This window comes from Penicillium odoratum, assembly GCF_028828045.1.
Source record: "Penicillium odoratum strain IBT 22623 chromosome Unknown utg000003l_segment0_segment0, whole genome shotgun sequence".
Taxonomy (NCBI): Eukaryota; Fungi; Ascomycota; class Eurotiomycetes; order Eurotiales; family Aspergillaceae; genus Penicillium; species Penicillium odoratum.
In genome coordinates, this window is record NW_026643145.1 from 641,778 (window position 1) to 666,610 (window position 24,833).

Consider the following 24,833-nt stretch of genomic DNA (forward strand, 5'->3'; position numbering starts at 1 on the left):
CTTTCTTTTTGCGAGAAATTGAGCTGGGATGGGTTGAGTATAACATAGATAGATATCTGGAAGAGAGGGAAGGGAGTGTGAAAAGTTCTGTTATTGTCTTTGGAAAGGAAAGTGGGAGGGGGAGGTGGAAGCTGATTAACGGCCCCAGCGAGAGAAGTCCAGGTTCTGGAGGATGTTGCCCTCTGAAGCGGATTCCCATTCGGTCGCGAAGTCTGTCCTGATAGGAGCAGTGCGCGTGGGAAGTTCCTCGGAGAAAATGTTGGGTTTCGTGTTGCGGCGCTGGCCGGGATAGGCACCCTCTGCAGCTTCGGAGCCTTGGGCTTGTGCGTTCAATGCACGTTCGCGGACTTTCTTGATCTCACGGAGACGAGTGCGCCAGGACGAGGCGTGTTCGCCGCCCTTGTTGTTCCAGACGAGCGAGAAGGCGGAGGCGCTGAGAGCCAGGATGCGGACAAAAGATGCCAGATTTTTGCCAGAGATAACCTTAGGAGTTGCCGCGGCGGAGACGTCGGGAAAACCGGGCTTGCTCATCACTCTTACGCTGTAATAGAGTTTCTCCGGATCCGTTTCTCCTTTAGCGGCACCAGACTCATCGTAAGCAATGCGGCTGGAAGGGGTGATCACAATATTGATGGAGTTGAACTCGGATGGGATTGTGTCGAAGTTGAAAGGGAGGTTCGATCGGTTGAACACAATGGTGACAAAGTTATTGCCGATGTTTCGCTTTTTGTTGACACAAGCAGGATCGTTCTCCAGGTTTGTAGGCATCATCGTCGCGACATGGTACACGATTTCGGTCACCCGGTCTCGCCAAGCATAAGTAGCTTCACCGTCGGTGTCGGCATAAAGGCCCTGGGTATTGAATTGAGCATTTCGAAGCGATACCTTGGTACCTAGACCAGACAAGAAGTGTTCATAGTCCGGAGAGCCAGCGGTGTTGGCAAGGATTTCGGCTTCCTTGCTTTGACCGTTGTCAAGATAGACTACTCCAATACGATGCCCATCCACAATATCGGTTCGATCAAAGCTAGCGATCGCGCGCCGGGTAATGTCGTCCTCAGGGACAGGAATAGGCTGCATCACAATGGGTGTAGGGAAAGCCGATGTGGTCATCTGGAGCATAATATGACTGGGCAGGACTGCCGTTCGCATATCGTCAGAGTGCAGGTGTGCATCTGGTGTCGGGGGAACCTGGTGCGGTAGAACAGGTGCAGTTCGCTGCTGATAAACAATATACGTTGTTCCTGATGCTTGGCGCTTCGAGATCTGGGTCAGTCCAGACACGCCTGCCGTCTCCACGGTCACAATGCTCAGGCCCACAACCCAGGACTTCTTGGACACCGGGCCATCTTCAGGAGTGGGAGGGAAAATTTTAAAAGGAACAGTCTCTCCCAAATCAGAGAAAGCAACGCGTTGCATCAAGTCAATGAAGACTTGGCTTTGTTCCTCGACCACCTCTTTACCTTGATCGTCACGGAAAACAAGTCGGCTGGTTATCCAATTGACATGTTTGGCACGGTCCTGCAGCTTTAGAGAAAGATACCAGAATATCATAACATGGTATGTGAGGCTCATGATATAACTAGACATGGCATCAGCTGAAGAATTCTCCGCTGCTTCCGCCGCCCCTGTAGCAATTTCTCGTGCACCAGCACTGAGTCTCGATGGGACTTGCTGAGGGGCGCGGGTAGTGGGAGATTCGGCAGCCTTGTATCGTTGTTCTCGTGAGGTCTGTAGAAAGCGAATACAAATACCAAACACGGTACGGATCTCCTCTTCGCGCAGATTGATGTAGACATCAGGCAGACGAGCAAGGAGGGATAGAAACTCCAAAATGTGAACAGCTAGATTTGACATAGTGATCACCTTGGACATCCTGTCGAGAATGCTCATCAAGGACTTGGTCACCGACGCTGGAATTTCGTGACAGCAAAGGGAAAGGGCCTGGATGCAGCCGCGAGATGTGGCACCCCAAGACCCGATAATGCCGGACATGAAAGCTCGCACGAGATCATCTTCTTCACTCTTGGCAAAGTGCTCGTGATAGCTGATAAGCATGCATAGCGCATCAAAGATACAAGCAGCGACATCACTCTTCTTCAGACCAGTGACGCCAGGGGGCTCGTGGAAAGTCTCATTCTTGACCTGATCGCAGAGAATGCTGCGAAGCAGCTTGATTTGAGGGCTGGAACTTTTGAAGAATTCCTTGTTACCAAGCTGAGGCCCAAGATGCGTGAGAACGTAGCTGTAAATATCCCAGTCGGTTTCCCGTTGGAGCAGTAAGATCACGACTTCGAGCCACATGTTGACTTTGAGAACACCGACTTGTGCCGCAGCAATTTCACTAACAGGGCTCTGAGCATCTGTCTGGGTATGGGCATAAACCAGTGGACTGGATTCTCCAGGCGGTTGCTCGGGAAGAACTTGTGGCAAAGCGTAGGTCCAGACGGGAGGTGTTAGCCTCGATGAACGAGAAGAAATTGAGGCTCGGCCTGAGGCGGATTTGGCCAGGACAGAAGCAGGAAGATCCTTGCCAATGAGTTTGCCGCTGGGAAGGGGCGGCACGTTCTCGTGTTGAGCTTCTCTTAATGGGCTATCACCCGGGCCTCGATTGTTAGACCCGACATCAATGCTGCGACCCAGAACATTCAGCAAGAAATCACCTTCCGAGGTCGATACCACAGAAACAGAGCCAGCCGAATCACACCGCAGCCGGAACAGCAGCTTCAAGACGGTGAGGCGAGAGTCCGTAGGACGGTCTGCGGACTGCGCGATTTGCAGAAGGGATTCGTAGATAATGACGGACTTCGTGGCGGAAGAGTTCAAAGCACGAAGCATCATTTTCACAAGACCCACCGCACATACATTGGCCAGGGTTAGCTCCAGCACACTTGTTGTAGACGTGCGGCGCGAGGAAGCCGTGTAGCTTGAAGTTTGCCGTGGATCATCCTTGATCAAGTCATGTTTCATCGGCGAGCTAATAGTGTCCACCAAGCGCTTGAATATGGCATCGTCGTCGATGTGGATCGCAGACTCGGTCAGGAAAGAGACAAGGGATTCTAGGAAAAGTAGATCATGTTCTGCCGAAAAGTCCTGCAAAAGAAGGTCGAACATGCCATGCTCCTCGGAGAAAACAAGATGCTCGTTTCCGGCAAGTGATTCTTTCAAGGTGTCCAGAGCCAGAATCCGGATATCAGAAGACTGCTTTCGAGGCTGTATGAAACGCTCAATCAGGCTCTGACAACGTTTTAACCAAACGGTCCCTTCAACTGGATTACAAGATTGGTCTTCTCTTATCATATTGATAATGAGTTCGGACTGAGAAGGTTCAATATGCTGGTGACTCCTTGCTAAGAACCGGACAGCCTGCTGTCTTTGTTCTTTGTTGAGCTGTTCCCAAATCGATTCAAGTACAGAAGCGATCCGGACTATGTCTGCCAGAATGCTCGACTTTGTATCATCGTGGGTAGGCTTAGAGGATGCCTGGATCGGGCTTGTCGGTGACACAAGGTCTTCAGTTTCTTGGAAGACTCGCCGGGAGCATAGAACCAGAAGGCTGATGAAGCTTGTCCAGTCGCACTTCAAAGCGATGTCTGTGTAGTCTCCCTCCAAAATGTTCAGACACAGGTCCAGGATGTCAGCATCAACGCGGCCATCGTCCTTCTGAGCAACGACCATAAGTGAGTCGACCAATTTCTCAAAGGGAATATGAGGCATGCCAGCCTGACCGTACGCGTGAACAAGGTCCGAAAAAACGTAAATTGTACCGCGAATGACATTCAGGTTCAGGGACGAGTCACTGTCACAACTCTCTTTCATAAAGCTATGCAGAGTACTGAGCATCTCCTCCTGTCTTCGAGACTTTGCCAAGCTGCGTACCGACCGAGAAGTAGGCCCTGAAAGAGATTTGACAGAAGCGTGAATGCTGCAAAGAACTTCCAGGAGAGGGCTAAAGCTGTTGTCAGGCACATCCGCATACACGATCACGGCATCAAAGACGGAAAGAGCATTCTTGATGTCATTTGCGACACTGGTCTTTTTGCAAACGGCGAAGGTCTCTGTGAGAAGCACTTCGATTTCCTCCTGAGTCGGAGGTTTGCGCTGAAGTGTAACCAGGTCTACTGCAAATTGCAAAAGATCTCCGAGAACAACCTCTTCGTGCCCGAGTCCATTCGGGTGGGTCGTCTTTCCTTTTTTCGCCTTGGAGCGCGCCGTAGCAATAACACCATAAAGAGGCACGATCCAAGAAGAGATAATAGGAAGAATGGACGTGGAGGTAAAATCCAATTTCCGGCCATGATCCGACAACGATATCAGCGATTGAACCCGCGAGGCAATAGCATCTGCTTCAGTTGGACAGGCAATTGCTTCAAATATCAGACGCCTGCCTGATGGGCTGAGATCCTGACGAGCCGCAACAGCTTCTAGCAACTTCGCCCCACTTTTCTGGGCATCGATGGAGGTTTCATGATGCAATAGATACTCCGCCGCCTCCCATAGCCCCACTGATTGTTCCGGGGTGAACCATGAAATGGACTTGGATACTAATTCAGCTTCCTCGACAGCCTGGCCCAGATTTTGTCTCTGCGACAAGTTCCGGAGGGAACTTTCAATCTCCGGGCCACTCGGCGTGTCCGAGGAGCTGGACACCACACTGCCTCGATGCATGAAGTCTAGCCCAATAATTTGTCGGTTATATGAAATGGAGTCGCTGTTGCTTTCTGATATCGAGATAGGGGACTGCGATTTCGGACGACCGGCGGCTAGCGTCTTGAACACACCTGCAAAGCTAGTTGAAGAAGGTTTGTGTTGCGGTACTGATGGAGCATCGTCGGAAGACATCCGCCTTAGGACGGTAAATAGAGGCTACGTTTGTGGGCGAGGACGAGGTATGTCTGTTCATTTGTGTCACACAATCAGCATCCAAGGTCGCATGACATAGGTGGGCGATCAGGAGAGCTGATACGGAATGAGTCACTTGAGTGGGCCCTGCAGGATTTCTTACCTTTCCAGACAGCTTGGACAGAGCTATATACCACAAGGGTAGCTCTCAGAGGAATGCGCTGTACATTCAGGAACAGGGATGACGCAAAATGTGTCGTGACAAAGGTACGATTTGGGAGTTGATACCAAAGCGGGACCCGGGTGGAGCAAGCCACAAGGAATTGAGCGGCTGCGCAAGGATCACAGGTGCAAGATGGGCAAGAAAGCAATGCTCCAGGAGGTATGATTTGCGAGAATGTGCGAAAATGGGCACAAGGTCGGATGGTGTAAAGGATTGCCTTGAGGATCACGGGGAATGAGGTTATTCCAGCCCAAGTCACCTGATAGGTCATCAATATAAGCTCACCGCCCGATAACCATGGCAAAAAAACTCCAACCCGGACCAGCTCAGGTGGGGGGCGGTGTGTGGGTACTTCATGGACCTGAAGCTATTTCGAATTTTGTCAGAATACAGGCCATGATGTAAGTACAAACAGGTCCATGAACGAAGACAAAATTCGCTAGTGGATACTGGTATTAGTCCACAAATATCTCAGTTTGGCCATTTATCAGCTGGATCAAGGCGTCGATTGAGAGATTTCTTTCAGACGACTTCACAGCTTCTGGTCATAGTAGCGACTAAAAACCGAACATATTTCTTTGGCAGTGTGATTGCACGTGTGAATTTTCCCGGAAGATGTTGAGATACAAACATTCATTGGGGAAGATGATGCAAATACTTGCAATGAATGGCACCTCTACAGCTTTATGACCTAGGTATACCTTAAGTCTACACATGTGTAAGAGAGAGAATATTGTGAACAGAACAGGGCAGTATACAGATTAGGGATCCAGCTAACTATATAACCCTCGACAATTTGTACATAATTATGTAACGACAACAGGATTTTAAACAACGCTCAAAATACAGTAATTCAGAACCAATCTAGTACTCCGACTCGGTAGAAGTGGCGGAGAGGTCGATCTCCCAAGAGATAGTCTCAAGGGCAAGAGTGTCCTCGTTGGCAGAAGCCTTGCCAGAGCCGAAGCCCTTCAGGTTCCACTTCTCAACACCCTCGAAGCCCTCAAGGTCAGACTTGAACTCAGCAAAGAGCTCAGCGTTCAGACGCTCGTACTCGGAGTAATCCTTGGGCCAGTCACCAAGACGCTGGACAGCGAGCTTAAGCAGGTGGAAGTGCTGGCGGACGTGCTCACCCTCAGAGAGGGCAGAGCCGTTGGTAGGCTCCTCGATGTTCAGCTCATAAGCGGAACCATCCATGCTGAAGCTGCAGTCGAGGCCACCCTCCATCTCGGCGAGAGCAGGGTCGACGAAGATGCGGAGGAGGTTCTCGTGGACACCGGCGGCCTTCTTGTAGTACTTGTAGCTCATGCTCTGGCCACCCTTGGTGCTCTGATAGCGCTGGCCGATACCGGTGTACAGCTGGGTCAGCAGGGTTGACATCTCCAAGGTGCTGGAGTGGCGGGGACCATTGACGCGGCGGCAGTTGTATACAATGTCCTCGGCAAGACGGACAGCCTTGAGAGAGTCGCCAACCAGGTAACGAGCGAGGATGTAGCGGCGGGCAAGACTGAGAATGACCTGGGCGGGCCAGGCGGCCTGCTTGTTGCGGCTGGTCCAGAGACCGCTGAGAAGCCAGACAAGGGTCTTGTAGTCCTGCTGCTCCCCGAGGAGGCCGATCAGGATGTTCAGGTAGTCCAAGCTAATCTGGGATAGGTTGATGTTCAGGTCGCTGATGACACGGAGCACCTCCTGGATGATAACAGCAGAGACACCGTGCAGCTTCTTCTGGACAGCAGCGTCGGGCTGGGGAGCGACAGTGCGGCCAGTGATGAAGACACCAAGAGTGAAAACGAACTTGACAATCTCAGCAGTGCGGAAGACATCATGAGCGGAGATGTACTGGAAGGCAGCGAGAGCCAGGTTAGAGGCATCATCGTACTTCTTGGCCTCAAGCAATTTGATGACTTGCAGGTTGCTGGCAATACCAACAGAGCGGATGAAGTTCGAGGACTGGTGAGTGTTGAAGTGAGCTAAGATGACAGTAACGAAAATCTTGACCTGGGCCTTGTCAGACAGCTTGGTACGCTTGCCCTCAGTAGCCTGGAAGTAGGCAACAAACTCGTCGAAGACGCGGACGGCAGCGGCTTGACGGTTGGCACGGAGCAGGAAGTGGTAGAGGCGGGTAGCCGACAAGGTGACGCTATGGAAGGAAGCGGTCTTGCTGGAGGTGATGCTGCGGAACTCCTCGAAGTAGACGTACTCGGTGGTCAGAGACGCGAGAATCTCAGTAATGCTAGTGGTCTGCTTGTGGAGGCTGTGCTCGAGCTCAGCCAAGAAGACCAGGCTAGAGCGACCCTTGGAGGTCAGGTCAAACTGAGAGGTCTTGACGTTGGAAGTGTCCTTCATGACGATCTGGCGGTAAAGCTCCTCAGACATCTCGGTGGCCTTGTGGACCGAATTGGTCTCAATGTAGCTGCTGGCAATGGCAACTGCGGCGGAGACCAAGAGGGCGGATGAGGTGGCCTCCTTCAGGATGTTGATGGTCGACTCCTTCAGCTCCTGGTGCACAGACTCGGAAGAGCTGTGCTTGTAGTTGAAGGCAACGATCTCCTTCATCTTGGAAATGGACTCCTCGTGGGCCCAGCCCTGGGTCTCACGGATGGTAGTAACACGCTTGCGCAGGATCTTGGAGGCAGTCTCAATCTGCTGTTTGGAGGCAGAAGAGGAGTGGGTGGCAATAGCAGTCTGCTCCTCGTAAATACCATCCAGAGTGGCAGAGACCTCGTCGAGATCAATCTCCTTGGAGCCAATCTTGAGCAGCTCCTCATAGAGGGTGATGGCATCAGACTCATAGCGCTTAGACTCCTGGCAAACCTTGGCAAGGGTGAGGGTAGCCTGAATGGTGATGGAAGCAGTGGCAGTGAAAACAGTCTTGACCTTGGCCTGGTAGTCAACGGTGACCTTATGGATCACAGCATAATCAGTGCGGACGGAGCGCAGGCAGTGAGTGTACCGGGTGAAGATCTCCTGAACGAAGGAGGGGTTCTCGAAGCGGGGCTGCTTGGGCTGGCTCAAGAAAGTGGTGAACAACAGGGTGAAGTAGGGCACGGCATCCGAGTACCGGCTCTGAGTCCAAAGCTCAGTGGCAACGAGAACGAGGGGCTCGAGAGCCTCAGGCTTGCAAGTGGGCGCATCCTTATTCAGGGTCCGGATAATACGCTGGTAGTACTCGATAAAGATAGGACGGGGGCGAGTCAATTCAGCCAAGGTCCACAGAGTCTTGATGACAACTGGATGGTCACGGCCGTAGTGCTTGATGAAGTCGTCCAGGTTCTCCTGGCGGGTAGTGATAACGTTATCAGGCTGAGAGTTACGCTCGAAGAAGCGAATCAAAGCCTCAGTCACACGCTCGCGCACCTTGTCATCCACGGGACGTCCGGCACGGACTGCGCGGTAGACACGAATGCGGATGTTCTCCTCGCGAGGGAAGCGACGACGGTAGTGGTAGCACTGGGCAAGGCGCTCAGCAAGCTCGATAGCCTTGTCGGCGTTCTGACTGGGGAGAACGACATCCTCGATGGAGGGAGCAAATAGAGTAGGCCACAGTCCCTGAAGAACCTTCTTGATCACACGAGTAGCATCTTTCCAGCGGTGCTGGGAGGTGAACTGCTCGACCAAAGTGTAGGTAGCAGTGAAGGAGCTCTCGTCGTGCTTGTGAGAGGAGAAAGACTCGTAGATGATCTCTTCCATGGTGGACTCCGAAACGCTAGAGTGAGAAGACTTGCTAGACTTCATGACACTCTCAGAGGTGCTAGAGATGCTCTTCTGGATCTCCTCATAGTGGGAAGACTTGGAGGTGCTTTGGTAGTAGTGGGCAACCTGCTTGTAGATGGACAGAGCAGCGGCTGAGAGGCCGACGGTAGCCATAACAGTGGCGATCTCCTGGAAGTGGTGGGAAGACTTCTCGGACAAAGCCAGGCTGGTATGACGGTGCTCTTCCCAGACACTGGACAAGATAGAAGAGGCCTCGGATTCGCGCTTCTCCTGCTTGAGGAACTTGGAATAGGCAACAACAGCTTTCAGCTTGATCTCCTCCCAGAAAGAAGTGGTCTGGACACGGCATTCCCGGTTGGCACGCTGCCAGATCTCAACGTAGATACGCTCAGCCTCGGCAACCTTGCCTTCGGCACGGTACTTCTCGGCCTGCTTAATGAGGGCCTCGTAATCGAAGCTCTCGTCAATCGACTCATCCTCCTCGGCATCTAGGATGAAGCGAATGCCACCCTCGCTCTCCTGACGCTTGTGGCCCTTCAGGTGAACGTGGAGATCACCACGGGAGCCATCGCCAGCCTCGTAACCAGTGGTGATGGTGTTAATAATGGTGGTAATCTCCTGAATCTTCTTCTCTTCCTTGGTCAAGCGGTAGTGCTCGATCAAAGCCTTAAGAGTGGTCACAACCTGCTCAGAAGAGTTGCCGTAGTGGATCTTGTAGCACTCAACAACAAGCAGAAGGATCTCCTCGCGCTTTATCATGATGTCAGTGCGGGACGTGGTGGTCTGAGTCGAAGTCAACTCGAGGAAGATGTTGGCAATCTTCATAGTAACGATGTGCTTAGTTTGGAGTAGATCGCGGCTCAGGAGGGTAATCTCGTAGAAGAGAGGAATCGAATCAGTCACCAGGTTGATGTCACGGCGCAAGAACGCGAGAGTGATGATGGACTGCAAAGTAACCAAATGCTTGGGGGACAAAATGTTGCGGCAAAGGTTGGTGACGGTAGTCTGGTAAGAGACCAGGGTCGGGGTGATGATAGTGTGCCACAGCGTGTTCTGGAGGAGAAGCAGAGTGATGGTTGCGGGGAAGATCTTGCCGAACTCCTTAGCAGTAGGAACATCACCACCGGTAGTGTATACAGTAGTCTGCTTCAAGTGGCGAGGCCAGTAGCGCACGGCGAAGTCGAGAAGAGGGTTGCGCTGCACAAACGAAGTGGTGTCGTGGCCGTCAAGGGCAGTCAGAGAAGGCTCGTGCTGCTCGGGAAGGACACTCTTGATGTAGATGAAGAGACGAGTAACAAAGTCGGCGTGGCGGTCCTTGACGGTAGGCACAAGTTTGCCCTTGGACTGGATTTCCAGAAGAGAGGTACGGATGAGGCCATGACGCAGGTACACTTGACCATCCTGCACGAACACCAGGCTGTTCACAGGACGCAGGAAGTCCAAGGGCTTCACAGTGCGGTCACTGATAGTCTGCTTGGTGACGTCAATAGACAGCAAGACGGTAAGCTCCTTCAACGTGAAGGGACGGTCCGCAGTGGCAAGCCACAGCAGGATCTGACGGCCCTCATCCTTCACATCAGGGGACTGGATAGCATTGAGGACAAAGTCAGTGATAGTGAGCTTGCTGCTGACGATACTCTCGACAGCCTTGTGCAGAGCCTCGGGGGTCTTCTCCTGGCGAACACGCTTGGAGCAGAGCTTGGCCCAGAGGAAAGAGCCCTGAGAAGCCTCAGTAATCTGGTCAATGATGATCTCCTGCTCCATTTCGGGCAGAGTCTGGAAGACTTCTTCGCTACCCTCGAAGCTGGCACGAACCACGGTGGACACATCATCGGCAATGCGATCCTCAGTGATTGGCACATGCATCAAACCAGCGGCATCCTTGGGCTTCTCAGCACCTAGAGTGATAAGCTTAACATTGGTGCCGTTGGTAGTGGCAGTGATCAGCTTCTGGACCAAAGAAGCCTCGCCACTAGCGGCCTCATCAACACCATCAACGACAATGACAAGTTCCTTAGCGTTCTGTAAAGCAGCACCGAGAGCACGCTCCAAGGCACTCCAGAGAATGGTATCATATTGTGCCTCATCGGTGGTCTTCTTGGTGCGCTCATAGGCATCACCCAGAATCTGCAAGAGTGCGGTGTTACCAATGCGCTTCTCGAAGAGCTGGTAAAGGATCGTCTTGGCGATAGCAATTGTAGTAGTCTCAGCCGGAACTCGCGCATTGATGGGAATATAGAGAGTCTTGTAGGAGACACCAGCGATAGGGTCCTGAAGACGATCAATAATCACGGAAGCAGTGACGGTCTTTCCGGAGCCAGGCTTGCCAGTGATGGCAAGGGTGCGGTTCTGGCTCTTCAGGAAGTGAGTCAGGTAGTGAGAAACCCACAAGCAGGTCATCTCCTCACGCTCATGAGCGAGCTGAGAGGTGTTCTCAGCCAGGTGGGCAAGGACACGGTCCTCAGGGGCCAGCCAGGCGCGAACGTCCCGGACGATTGAGACGCGTTCAGCACCAATGTTCTCCCGGATAAGCTGGTGGCGCCACATGGCCTCGGAGATCTTGCTGCAGCGGTCCTTGAAGGCAAGGATTTGACCGGGGAAGGTGTCATAAATGTGAACGGAGACGGAAGCCTTGGTCAATCCACTGATGGCCTGGTGGAAGTGGGTAGAGACACTGGAAACCAGGGACACCAGATCAGCCAGAGCCAGGATGAGCTGCTCCTTGATCTCCTGCGAGACATCGAACAATTCAGTGCGCTCAAGAAGGTTGACCAAGGTAGAGGAGGTGCTGTAGAAGAAGCCGAATGAGGTCATCAGAGCCTCAGCATTGTCCTTGCCGAGCTATAGGAAGTGTGATTAGCATTGGTTCATACAATTCGCTTTAGATGTCAGCCTACCTCAAGCAGCATCCCGCAGTATCCGTAGGACAGCTGAGTGGCGAGGTAACTGTCACCGGCAAACTTGTTAATGTTCGAGTCGAAGTGGTGCAGACGCTCAATGAAGAGCAGGGCCCAGGAAAGGACCTTGTCATAGCTGCTTCCCTCAGGAGGGAGGTGGCTCATACGCTGAATGCGGATCCACTCCTTGAGGGATTCATAGCTGCTATTCATCAGCTTGGATGAAGCATGAGCACCAAGCTCATTACCACTACGCTGGTACAGAGTCTGCACCAAGCTGGTCAGGTTGGAGCCTCCAGCACCGCTCATGTTGCGGATAAGACCCGATTCCCGACGAGTGGAACGGCCATTTTGAGAGAATGTGTCACTGTCGAGTTGGGCCGAGAACGAAGAGACCTGACGGGAGCCAGGACGTTCATAGAAGGAAGAGGACAGGTTGCCTGGGACGGGGGAGACAAGACCAGGAGCCATGGTGTTGGATTGGTAATCACGGGAGGTAGAGGTAGGCTTCGGAGGCTTGGGTATATGTGACGGGATGGACACTTTTGGTTCGTTTTGGGTATTGATATAGGTGGACGTCGTTTCTCGTGGCGTATGATTATGAACTGATAAAGCTTTTTCTTTTGAGCAACAGCCCTTAAAGCAACAAAAGAGGCGAGACAAACCGGCAAGGAGTCTCAGTATAAAATCGAGATGTTAGATGTACAAGTGCATTCAAGCACAGTAGAGGGTAAGAATAATAGAAAGCTGGATCTGACCTCTTGCAAGGAGGGGGGCTACTCGCCTTTTGTAGCAGCTCCAATCTGGGTGGCCACTATAGATGATCCCTAGGGTTTTCCTTTCGGGTAAGGGCTCGGTGGTGGCACAATGCTAGCTTTCCCAATCTGTATTACGAATTTTCTTTGATGGTATCATCGGGTGGGGATGAGCTTCAGCTTTGCTGGGTCGATTTTCTCCACTCTCACACTAACTTTCTAGACTGTAAAGACATAGCTTCGTTTCCTATCTGCGAAGGTATGGGATCAAAGGCAATTGAATTCCAAGGACCGCATTACCCATTGTCAATCCCCATCAATGTTAAAGTCAAAACGTCTGTTATTCGGTAGCTGCATGATGGTGCATGATGGTGCATGGTGGTGGCTCTGGGGCATCCAGAATCCAATGATAGGGGATCACAGCACCGGATACGAATTATCACCGTATAGTAATGGTATTGTATTGTTTCGAGGACGTCACATATGTTCCGGGAGGCTGGCCAGCTATGTGGAGCATCTCAATGGCACATGGGTGATAGAAAAAGGTGGCTACTAAGTTCCCTCCACCTAGGGCATCATTTTGCCCCATAGTTCTATGAGAGACGGCACATTCGAATCCACCTGGAATCGGCCTCAAGGTTGGCAATCTAAACAGTTCGAAGAAAAGCTCCGGAATCACCGGTTCGAGGGGGCGGCACTAGCTAACCTCAAAATGGCGATTTGTCGCAAGCTAGTTCCTTTGGTGTATCATTTTTGGTGTTCAGCGCCCGCCCGCATGTGCCGTAAAGCTGGAGTACCAGGCTGTGCTCGGTGCACGGTGCACACATGGCTGGCTGGCCATGGGGATTTGTGATTTTTCTCCCTTCCCACTGTGCGGGGGGTGATTCCACCGTGACAGTCGTCAGTGTCAAGTTGGCACGAGAAAAAGTAGTTCTTCCCTGTATTAGTCGGTCGAACAGCCGATCGATTGGCATCCAGGTTTGCCTTTTTTGAAACGATTTGCATCCAGGTCTGCCTTTTTTGGAAGCGGGGTGTTCGATTACTGGATCCCGCCAGCCTCTGCCATCGCCGATCGGAAATGGATCCCTTATGAACGCATGCAGGATCACTGACGAAATTGGATCCACTTTGATTCCGTGTGCCCCATATCCGTGCTCCCGATCTCCCGAAAGATTAACCACTCGGACCACCTGTCGCTTGGTTGCCTGGCAAACCAGTGGAAGCATGTGGGAGACTGGCCAAGTCACAGCGGCGCTTATCCTGAGAATTTAGGTAGATTAATGCATTCTGGCCCAGGGGTGGGAACATGTCGTGTTTCGACCAACACATCAGCTCTGACCCCTGTCGTACGTATCGTTCCGGTGAACTCCGCGAATAAGGAGTCAAACAGGAGGTTTGGGTTCTCGTCTAGTCGAGGTGCATTAGTATGATGGGTCTTGTGGAGAGATCAAGGTGTAAACAATAAGAACTGATGTCCCATGGAACCTTAGCGGCTCCACCCGTTCTGCAGGCTGAGATTCATAAAGTTCTATGGGTAAGAAAAGGCGACACCGAAGTGGCAGAAGAGTGGAGGAGCTGAATCTGGGCCCACCGTTTCTCCACTTTCTACTTGCTTACCGAACTTTCCCCTCTTTGATACTATTTGTAATTACCGGAATAAAACTCGGTAAATAAACAAGTTTCACCAAGCTGTCACCAATAATCATCGTTTATATTGGATCTGATCTGTCTATACTTTGTATCGAACTAAATTTTCTCCAGGTGGTCTTCGATGTATAATTAATTACTTTCATCCTATCACAAAAAGGAAAAGCCGCATAGTATGAGCAGAGGTGACTGCGGAATAGTGTTGTGCAAGATCTACGGAGTACTTCGTGCCATTTCTTGGTAAATTTCCCGGCTTTGATGGATCCTCGTGGTATACGATGTACTGTACACTAAAATGTGCGCCACCCGAATTTTACCACGATAGTATATGATCAGCATCACGAACCTGTAGGTGGAGATGTGTGCCGAGTGATCGAGTGTAACTCAATTCTTCTGGGATTACTTTGAGCGCACAAATAATTCTAGTTCTCATATTCGTCATTCATACGTAGATACGGTGAGGTGGAAAGAACTCAAAAAGTTGATAAACAAGATGCTATGCAGATTCGGAATTTAATTTTGAGGCACAGATCCAACGTGCTCCTGGGTACCCTCGGGATTACTATGTTTTGCTAGTTTCATGTTGATCTTCCAATTCCAAATCATGGAGATATGGTCTTACGCATGGTACTTTGTGTTAGCTCGGCAACAATCTCCTTCTCAGCCCCGGGACCCATTGTGGGCTCAGCCTTTGCGTACAGAAAGTGACCCCTAATCAGTCTGGATGTCCATGGTTCTCCAGTAATTTACCTGCGTACAAGGTGGAAACAAACATGTGAAATATGCTATTTCGTATGTTTCTAATCGCCACGGCGGGAAAATGCAGATCTCCAATGCCTGGACCTACGTTCACCTTTTTACCAGTCAATTGACGTAACATCACTCCTCTAGAGTTTTCCAGATGGCGATTCAGAAGAGGGTTGCTTATGTGTACCCAGGGATGTTCAAAAACTCAGAAATCATTCAGTCTTCTTGTCGTTATATAATATCGAAGTGGATCTTAGGTCCTGGAGTTCCATCAGCTTAGAGAGAATTGTCCCCATTTTTAATGAAATAGATTTGACAATTCCAATTTAGTTTTAAGAGGTGTCCAGATTGATTCAAGACGCTGCGCTTCGTAATTAGATGCCCAAAGATAGTCCCTGAAGCCCTTGTCACGCATTTTAGTATCCAAAACAAACTGCTTAGGATATCCAATCTTGATATCTGCCAACTGAGAATTAATGGACTTCATGAATTCCAGAGACTTCATGCCAGCATTATGTGATACATTTCTGATTTCAATCCCCTCGGCTAGATTATCTGTAGAGACTAGGTCAGGCGGGTCTTCGACGGATCTTATGACAAACAAGCTTAATTGAGAAATACCTTTGCATTTCACGGTTCTCGGGTCTCGCAAAAGCCCACAATCTTCGGGCCGGAGAGATCAAACTTTCAGGGGCAATTGAATCCTGTGGACCTTCCGTCCAACATCGGAGTGCTAAAATCAACAATGCTTTTAGGGCTCTAAGATTACACGATGCACTCCCAGCTTGGAATCAGACGGCATGACCCTTTAATTCACGTAATTATCAAAGTCCACTTAAGGGATACTTCTATTCTTTCAAGATCTCCAGGTGTGCATGAATACATTCATATATATGCAGCCTTTCAACCCGGATGTTTTATCAGATTGACTAGGACGCCCCCAAAAGCCACCCACCATGTGGACCTTCAAGCCACGTGTGGGAAGTATGAAATTATGATACGCAATTGTCATTACAAAACATACACCGGTATAAGGAGGCTACAGCTGTGTAAGCAGTCTCCGCCTGGTCCACTTGTGGATAAGCAAAGTGAGCTTGGCTTGTCACCAACTATAAATTAGTCTTCTTACTTACATTGTGGTGGACCTCCAGGAGATTTCGGAATCACATACTAGTGTAACATAGTTTGTGGGTCATTCAAAAGGAGTTGGCCATGCAATTCGGGCATGGGAAAACAAGTGAGGTCCCTAAGAATGCCTGGTACTTATGTAGCTCCCTTGGCGAAAAAGCAACTTCAGCTGAAAAATTGTTTACCGAATAACATATATCCACGTGAGCTATCGGTACTGAGGTGATACATATCAAATTTTAATTATTTCGTATTGACAAATAGGAGAATTTAGGTGCCTATGTACTATAAGGCACCCGGCAGCAGGAAGCTGCACGGCTATTTACACTTCACACGAGGCCAAAGCGGTGTGTCCACCACATCAAAAACTATATATTCAATGTGAAAGAACAGATATAATTTGATTGAGAAACATAGTCACTGAATTAGACTGGTAGTTTATGAGGTTCCACTAGAGCCTTTCCACCGCGCTTTTCGCGCGGCGCCTACTTCGGTCTTGTGGATACTATGTCCATCTTCTACTATATCTCCTACTCAGTCTCCCAATCAGTATACTGCCCAGTATTGTATTTTTTCCTACCGGATTCATTTGATGGTCAAAGTGCTCTCCAAATTCATATGTAGCAGGATAGAAAGAAAAAAAAAAGAAAAAAAAAATTGATAAACGAGAAGCGGAAGGAGAAAAGGAAAACGAGAAAACTCGGGGGCTTGAGGTTTCAAAGGGATGTTCTAAAAGTCCGCAGTTTACCCAAATAGAGGGGTTGATATGGGTTTCAGTCGACGTCCATGGACACAGAACATCTTGGAAAACAATGAACATTCACAATGTCGAAACATACGAGGAATCTGTGAGATTTTTCAGGTTTCATTAATTTCTTACAGGCGGAGATAGGCAGGAATATGGCTGTTTCCAAGTTGCAAAGTTTAGAATTCTTCATTGGCAACTTGCAACGAATTCTTGGTGACTCTTCATAGACATATGTATCTCGATATATTTCCATGAAGCGAGGTCTTACTGTACTATGTATGTACAAATAAACGTCAAATCAAGGATTGTAAATCTTAAAAATTTCCCGCTTGTATTTGGGCAGTTGTCTATAACAAATCTTCAAATGTTCAATGCATGAGAAATCCTATGCACCATGCTATGCTTATTCAACTTGGAGTGCTAACCCTAGAATCTGGATTGAGGTCACGAGATCTTAGTCATCGCTCAGGTTTGTTGAGGCAGAAATTGAGCATCAAGGCAGCAAGGCAGCAAGGCACAACACAAATCTTTTATGCCTCAGGCAATATACCTAATACGGAATAGTATTAGCATGTGATGTTTCTAACCACACTGGGACTAGTGTGTTGACGCAGTGGGCTGCCCGTACAATTATCAGCGCCCTCATTATTTATTATGATCTTTGTCCTGTGAGCTTTGCTGTGTCCTGACTTTCTCCCCGTGACAATCCATCCTCTCCTCTTGGTGGACTGCGTATCTCAACTCTAGAAAACGCTCCCAGATCCATCTCTCTCATTTATTAATCTCTCTCTCTTTCCCCTCCCTTCTGTTGATACCCCACGTACCGGTGAAAATGGCGGAAGCTCTTGGAGCTTTGTTGGAGGCAAGCTTGGATCCGAGACGGAACAAGGAAGGTAAGGCATCCACGCCTCATTGATTAAACTGGAATCGTTGCTCACAGTGTTCTTGTATTTTCCAGCCGAGATCGCCCTTCGTCAAGAAGAACAGAAGCCCGGTTTTTCTCTACAGCTCCTCCAAATCACGGCATCCGATTCCCAAACAAACAACCTTCGTCTTGCGAGTGCCCTTTGCTTCAAGAACTTCATTAAGCGCAACTGGACCAACGAGGATGGAGAATACAAGCTGCCGCTGGATGAGGTTTCGACCATCAAGCGCGAGCTGATCACTTTGATGATCTCCGTGCCTCCTACGATCCGGACTCAGCTCGGCGAGGCTGTCAGTGTGATCGCCGACAGTGATTTCTGGGAGCGCTGGGATACCCTTGTGGATGTAAGTGGTGGTGCGGCCATGGTTTGTGGTTTCTAGCTAACCCTTGCTCTTCTCCGTCTAGGACCTTGTTTCCAAATTCTCGCCATCAAACCCTGCCGTCAACATTGGTGTTCTACAAGTTGCGCACTCCATCTTCAAGCGCTGGCGACCACTTTTCCAATCCAACGAGCTTTACATTGAAATCAACCATGTTCTCAACAAGTTCGGTACCCCATTCCTGGCCCTGTTCGAGAGTCTGGACAACTACCTCGAGCAAAATAAGAACAACAAAGAAAACCTGACTCAGGGTTTCACCCAGCTTAACCTGATGGTTAAGCTTTTCTACGACCTCTCCTGCCACGACCTTCCTCCCATGTTCGAAGAAAACATCTCCGCAATTGCGTCCATTTTGCACAAATACCTGACATATGACAATCAATTGCTCCACACTGATGACGATACTGAGGCAGGTCTGCTGGAGTATGTTCGTGCTGGAATTTTCGAAGGCTTGACTCTGTATGTCCAGAAGTTCCTGGACGCCTTCGGGCCTCAGGTTGGACAGTTCATTCAGAGCTCGTGGGGCCTTCTGACCACAATTGGGCAGGAAACAAAGTATGACATCCTCGTGAGTCGTGCTCTGCATTTCTTGACCTCGGTTGCTAGCATGCCAGAGCATGCCGCGGCTTTCCAGGCGGAGGAGACCCTTGCCCAGATCATCGAGAAGGTTATCCTGCCAAATGTGAGCCTGCGCGAGTCAGACGAGGAACTGTTCGAGGATGAGCCCATTGAGTTCATTCGACGAGACCTTGAGGGCTCTGATAGTGAGACTCGTCGTCGTGCTGCCACGGACTTCCTCCGTCGTCTGGCTGAGAAGTTTGAGGAATCAGTGACGAAGGTTGTGCTTAAGTACACCGAGCACTATCTTGCTGAATACTCTAAGGACCCGGCCTCCAACTGGAAGTCCAAGGATACCGCAACCTACCTCTACTCTGCTGTGGCGGCCAAGGGTGTGGCAACCTCTAGTCACGGTGTCACAGCTACCAACAGCCTAGTCAGCATCACGGACTTCTTCCAGCAGCATCTTGCTGCAGACCTGGTCTCGGATGATGGCATTCATCCCATCCTCAAGGTTGATGCTATCAAGTACCTGTATACATTCCGCAGCATCATCACCAAGGAACAGTGGCAACAGGTTCTCCCTGTTCTAGTGAAGCACCTGGCTTCCTCCAACTACGTCGTATACACATACGCTGCTATTGCCGTTGAGCGAGCTCTCTTCCTCAATGACGGCCAGGGCCAACCGGTGATTCCCCCGACCGAAATCACCCCGCTTGCTAAGGACCTTCTGGAGCACATCTTCCAGCTAATCCAGAGGGATCCGGCGCCGCAGAAGGTGCAGGAGAATGAGTTTTTGATGCGCTGTGTGATGCGTGTCTTGATTGTCATTCGTGACGGCGTGGTCCCTTTCACCGATGTTGTGCTCCAACGCTTCATCACTATCACTCAGATCATTAGCTCTAACCCCAGTAACCCAAGATTCTACTACTTCTTCTTCGAGGCCATGGGTGCTTTCGTTCGATATGCCGCCCCCGCCAACCCTGACAAGCTCGAGCAGGCTCTTTATACGCCCTTCGCTGGTATCCTTCAGGGAGACGTGCAAGGTAAGCTCATTCCCATGTCTTGTGCCGTGCTCGGCTAACTTCTTTCAAGAATTCATGCCATACGTCTTCCAGCTCTTTGCTGCTCTACTGGAGGCCAATTCGGCCGCTAATTTACCCACCTACTACCAGGAGTTGATCGGACCTATCCTGATGCCAGTCATGTGGGATTCTCGAGGAAACATCCCTGCCCTGGCTCGTTTGCTCACTTCGATCATCCCCCGCGGAGCCCAGTACATTGTTGAGCACAATCAGGTCGAGCCTATTCTAGGTATTTTCCAAAAGCTCGTTTCTACCAAGGCCAACGAGGGTTATGCCTTCGATCTGCTTGAGACTGTTGTTGCGACCTTCCCACCGTATGTCCTACACCCGTTGTTACTCGCGCAAACAAACTAATTTGATTGTCTAGGGCTACTCTGGAACCATACTTTGTCAAGATCATGGAGATTATCTTGCAGCGTCTGCAAAACTCCAAGACGGAGAACCTGTCGATTCGCTTCGTTCGATTCTTCCACTTCATCACTGCGCACGATGACAAGGGATACAACCCCGACTTTGTCATGCAGGTGACAGAGAAAGTGCAACAAAAGTAAGTTGCGACTAACCAGATATCCTCGGTGGGATCATATATTAACCTTTAAACTGCAGTCTGTTCACTCCTGTCTACCTTAACGTCATCCTCCAGGACACCCAGAAACTTGCCCGGCCCTTGGACCGCAAGACTGCCGTTATTTCCCTCACCAAGACACTGGCAAACTCGGACGCCTTTGCCACCCGGTATGCTAAGGGATGGGGTTTCACGTGCAACACACTTCTCAAGCTCCTCGAGCTTCCTCCTGATGTGACCCACAAGGATGATCTCCTGGCCGAGGTGGACGTTGAGGAGATGTCCTTTGGCGTTGGTTTCACTCCCCTGAACACCATCAAGCCACAGCAGAAGGATCCCTGGCCCGAGACTGGCGCGGATCTGAAGAAATGGGTCGGCGCATACCTGAAGGAAGCTGACAAGAAGCACGGCGGCCGGATCTCCCAGTTCGCGCAAGAGCGTTTGGACGACCAGGCGAAGACGGTGCTGGGTAGCTACATTTCTTGAGCTGGAGGTTTACAAACCCTCGTTTTACGAATCAAAAAGTTAGCTGAGAGTGGCGGTTGCCTTTTCCTGTGGATTTGAGCTTCGAGGCCGGGCAGTTGCAATTACGAATATACTAGATCAATGTGCCATTTCTTACCTTTCTTACTCTGTAGCACCTGATCATGATACCAAAATGTTGAAATGCATCGAGAGCGATCGGAATTAAACCTTATACTCTGCCAGTCATACTGACACACGTGGCTAATGGTAAATCCATATGAATTTGACGAACTAGTTAACCCCATTGACACTTGTTCTTGCTCCTTTTCATGAGTGAATGGTTTAGATTGGCTCACTATACCCTAGCCAACGAACTAAAGCAGCCTCGAGTCCTTCGATATCACCAACACCACCAGTAGCAACCCAAGCTACAATGCCATCAGGACGTATTAGCAGGCTATCGATCCCAGCAATACCTGACCGTCCTTGAATCAACTTTAGACGCCCAGCCCATCTCTCTGCCAGGCCTACAAGCTTTTCATTCTCTGCTAGAACAAGCAGCAAACTGCGACCATCATGAGCATGATCAGCGAGCAGCGTGCCATCATCCAACTGTATAACAGGCATAGTCATTCCAACGAGTGGAGATCTACCACCCAATTCATACTGCGGCCACAAACCCGATATCTGCTTCACATAATGCGTCGCACCATCCCTCGTTCCCAGAAAATCAGTCATAACACCCCTCAATGCAGAAGAATCGGGATCGCCACGCATTACAGCAACTTGCGCCCTCGTCCAATCCAAGACCCGAACACCAATAGGATGACGCTCACTCATGTATGTATCAAGCAGATCATCAGTGCCCCACCCCTGCATCACAGCACTCAGCTTCCAGCCCAGATTGACAGCATCTCCAAGACCCAGATTCAGTCCCTGTCCACTGAATGGCGAGTGCACATGCGCCGCATCTCCACAGAGAAACACTCTTCCACGCCGATAGGTACTAGCCTGGCGCGCATTATTTGTGAATCGCATTCCACCACTGACACTCGAGATGCGAATCCCTTCAACACCACTAACCCGCCGCAGACTGCTCTCCATCTCGTGTGCTGTAACAGGCGCATCCTTGTCCGCAGGTGGGCCATCAAATTCAACCGTGCGTACTCGTCCCGGCATTGGGCCGCACACATACACACCCTGGATCGTGTACTGCCATCCCTGTCCCAGATCCTCTGCCCCCTCTATCTCAACAGTAGCTGCACGGCCCGTGATTTGGGGATCTGTACCTGGGAAGTCAAAGCCTGCCAGCCGGCGCACAGTACTGTGTCCCCCATCACAGCCAACAAGCCAGTGTCCACGCACTTCCTTTTCCTGTTCCCCTTCGTCTCTATCAATCTTCACAGTCACGCCTGCCCCATCGGCCTTCAGCCCCGTAACTTCCACCCCTCTCCGAATACAAACCCCCAACTCCAAGGCCCTGTCATTAAGAATTCTCTCCAAATCAAGCTGTGCCAGCATCATATACCACCCATTCCTCCCGCGCCCTTTCAACAACACATCCTCCATATCAACAGGAGCCGCAGGAACATGAATCCCGCCGAAATGACCAACAGACCCTGCATAGCCTGTTTTCTTTCCACCAACTCCCCTATCCGGGCCGAGGTATGCCGCGCTCACGGACTGAATAGCGGGAAGAAGTCCACGGCGCTCAAGCATTTCAACGGAAGCAGTGTTGATACCGCCTGCTTTTATGGCTGTATCGGGTGTTGTTCTGCGCTCGAGGACTAGAATTCGAGCTTCCGGGGATTGGAGCTTGAGTTCGGTAGCGAGTAGAAGGCCTACCGGGCCTGCGCCTGATATGAGGACATCGTAGATTGGAGTTGGGTTTGTCGACATCTTGTGACGGTTGTGATGATGGTTATGGTTCCTATAGATTGATGTGTATTCGTAGTGTAGTGTAGTGTCGAGAAGAGGTGTGAGATTTTGATTGGGATCAATTCTTGTGAAGTACTCAGAGTCTTCGACAGGCGTGGTATAGGACATTTATTGAATCAACAATATTGAGCGCATGTGGTTTATGGAAGGTTGATTTATATGAATGATCCCGGAGGAACGGAATGGAGGATCATTTGGACGTACAGTAATTTCAAGATCCCATGTGTTTTTAGTGTTGAAAACATTTAAGTTATCTATGTAAATGTCTTAAGTTGGATCCACCCTCCGGATCGTCGGAGCGGAGGGTCGGAGGATCATTTCAAGTCAAGCCCCTAAGATACATCTAGTAGAGACAGATCGAATAAACATTTTGAAATTTCCAAGATTGGAATAGTATATATGTATGTACATGTACATTGAAGATTGTTCAAAGAGATCTTGAGATTCAAACTTAAAAATACTGTACAGACCCCACCAGGAGGTGCATAGACTAACACTGATATATATACATAAAGGGCCAAAATGATGGACTCAAGTTCTCTATCAAGTTGAACTCTTCTCCGAAGTCCTCTCCGAGTCCGCTCGGCCCTCAATAACTTCCAAGGTCTCACCATCTTTATCCTCACCCTTCCCCAGCTCATCCTCATGCTTCTCCCCATTCTCCAAGTCACGATACTTCCTTCTAGTCTTTTTCATCTTACTAGCCTTCTTCTTCCTCTTAGCCTCAATTTTCAACGCAACCCGACTCCCATCCCCCTTCTCCCTTTGTTCAATCTTATCAGCAAGCAACAAGCGCGCGGTCTTCGCATTCTGAGACCGGGACCGCGTAGCCTGGCACTTGACGACAATGCCAGAGGGATGATGAATGATTTGGACGGCGGAATTGGTTTTATTCTGATCAGATATTAAAATCTATCGTGACGTATTCGCTGGAAGTAACGTACAATCTTTTGTCCACCAGGTCCGGTGCCCTTGAGGTAGGAGATCGTTAGGTCGGCATCGTTGATCTTGAGGCGGGGCGGGAGGGCTTTTTCGGCAAGAGCGGGGGTTGTGCTAAAGGGGTGATGTGGTATTGAGATGGAGGGAGAGATTTTGAGGGCTTGAAGGGCCTGTGGCCATGATTTGAGGCGTAGCATTGCGCATTTGTGGTGAAGTTGGTGGGTTCGATGGTGCTTTTGGGGATAAGATAGTGATAAGATAAGCGATAGGGGATAAGGTCTGGAGTTCAATGCAATGTTAAAGCAGTAATACTTGAGAGAAGTTGAATTTCTAAATTTGTCTTCTACTTTGGCCTTAATTGACAGGCAGATATGCATTTCTAGATATTCTAGATAAACGGTAAATATGTATATAAGATCGACAGTCCTAACTCCACTACTCTGAAATTTAATTCAGCAACCTCCGCAGATCCATAGAGTTTCGTAACCATGTAGCCTCTAACACCAAGGTGATAAAGCTTACATAACTTTGCTATATGCACAGTTTGACTATCTACTGTAGGCTTTCCGTCGCGCATTTCGCGCGCCTAGGGTGATCAATTTCTCTACTATACATCTTCTGTATGCCATTGCCTACCCTGTCCGACTACGAGTATAGGTCCAAGGTTATTCGGCACAATATCAATGTCACGGAACAAATCAATCAACTTGTCTCTGAATTTCTCGAATAATTCCCAATTATAATGGTACAACTGTGGGCTAGGTCACTGCGATGTTTGTTAGGCTAGTAGCTAAAATTGGTTACAGCGTTAGAGTCGGATAGAAAAAAGAGGTTCGTAGGGGCAGGAATAGAAGATATATGGCAACGAGTACAAGATAGAGCAAAAGGAAGGAAGGACAGTGGTAGTTTACATGTTCGTTCTTGTCATCAAGAGTACGGAGTAAACGGCAATGAAACCGCCTCCCCCAACCAAAAAGTGAAAAAGTTCCTTCTCCGCTTTATCTCCACTCCCAGCGATCTTGATCCTAAGAACTCTACACTCTTTGCACCTGGGACCTGACACTCTTTCCGATTATCTATCTTTCAATCGCCTAATCGCCTAATCGCCTAATCGCAGATAGCATCGGGCGACCCGTTCCCATCCCCACACCCCTCAAAGTAACGGTCCCGCAGCGCCACCAGAAGATCACCCCCTGAGTCTCTCGATCCTCGGAACGAAGGGAGGAAGCGTGCCAAAACATTGTGACAGCTTGCGCCCAGATTTGCTCGGTAGAATA

At 49.9% G+C, this 24,833-nt stretch overlaps 5 protein-coding genes across 5 annotated transcripts; 1 reads left to right on the forward strand and 4 right to left on the reverse strand.

Moving 5' to 3' along the window:
- Nucleotides 1-135: 135 nt before the first annotated feature.
- On the reverse strand, nucleotides 136-4,842 carry N7520_003482 (putative GTPase activating protein (Tsc2); the record flags this gene model as incomplete). The annotated part of the gene is made up of 1 exon (XM_057137417.1): nucleotides 136-4,842. The coding sequence occupies one exon, from the start codon at nucleotides 4,840-4,842 to the stop codon at nucleotides 136-138; it is 4,707 nt and encodes a 1,568-aa protein (XP_056997882.1).
- Nucleotides 4,843-5,929: 1,087 nt separating this feature from the next.
- On the reverse strand, nucleotides 5,930-12,147 carry N7520_003483 (NACHT domain protein; the record flags this gene model as incomplete). The annotated part of the gene is made up of 2 exons (XM_057137418.1): nucleotides 5,930-11,620; nucleotides 11,677-12,147. 2 exons carry the CDS (start codon nucleotides 12,145-12,147, stop codon nucleotides 5,930-5,932), a joined length of 6,162 nt encoding a protein of 2,053 aa, XP_056997883.1.
- Nucleotides 12,148-17,533: 5,386 nt separating this feature from the next.
- N7520_003484 (uncharacterized protein) lies at nucleotides 17,534-20,700 on the forward strand (the record flags this gene model as incomplete). Its single annotated transcript, XM_057137419.1, has 6 exons — nucleotides 17,534-17,594; nucleotides 17,660-17,970; nucleotides 18,032-19,610; nucleotides 19,660-19,963; nucleotides 20,017-20,196; nucleotides 20,256-20,700. The coding sequence occupies 6 exons, from the start codon at nucleotides 17,534-17,536 to the stop codon at nucleotides 20,698-20,700; spliced, it is 2,880 nt and encodes a 959-aa protein (XP_056997884.1).
- Nucleotides 20,701-21,021: 321 nt separating this feature from the next.
- Nucleotides 21,022-22,578, reverse strand: N7520_003485 (uncharacterized protein; the record flags this gene model as incomplete). Its single annotated transcript, XM_057137420.1, has 1 exon — nucleotides 21,022-22,578. One exon carries the CDS (start codon nucleotides 22,576-22,578, stop codon nucleotides 21,022-21,024), a length of 1,557 nt encoding a protein of 518 aa, XP_056997885.1.
- Nucleotides 22,579-23,160: 582 nt separating this feature from the next.
- On the reverse strand, nucleotides 23,161-23,753 carry N7520_003486 (peptide chain release factor family protein; the record flags this gene model as incomplete). The annotated part of the gene is made up of 2 exons (XM_057137421.1): nucleotides 23,161-23,511; nucleotides 23,562-23,753. 2 exons carry the CDS (start codon nucleotides 23,751-23,753, stop codon nucleotides 23,161-23,163), a joined length of 543 nt encoding a protein of 180 aa, XP_056997886.1.
- Between the last annotated feature and the right edge of the window lie 1,080 nt (nucleotides 23,754-24,833).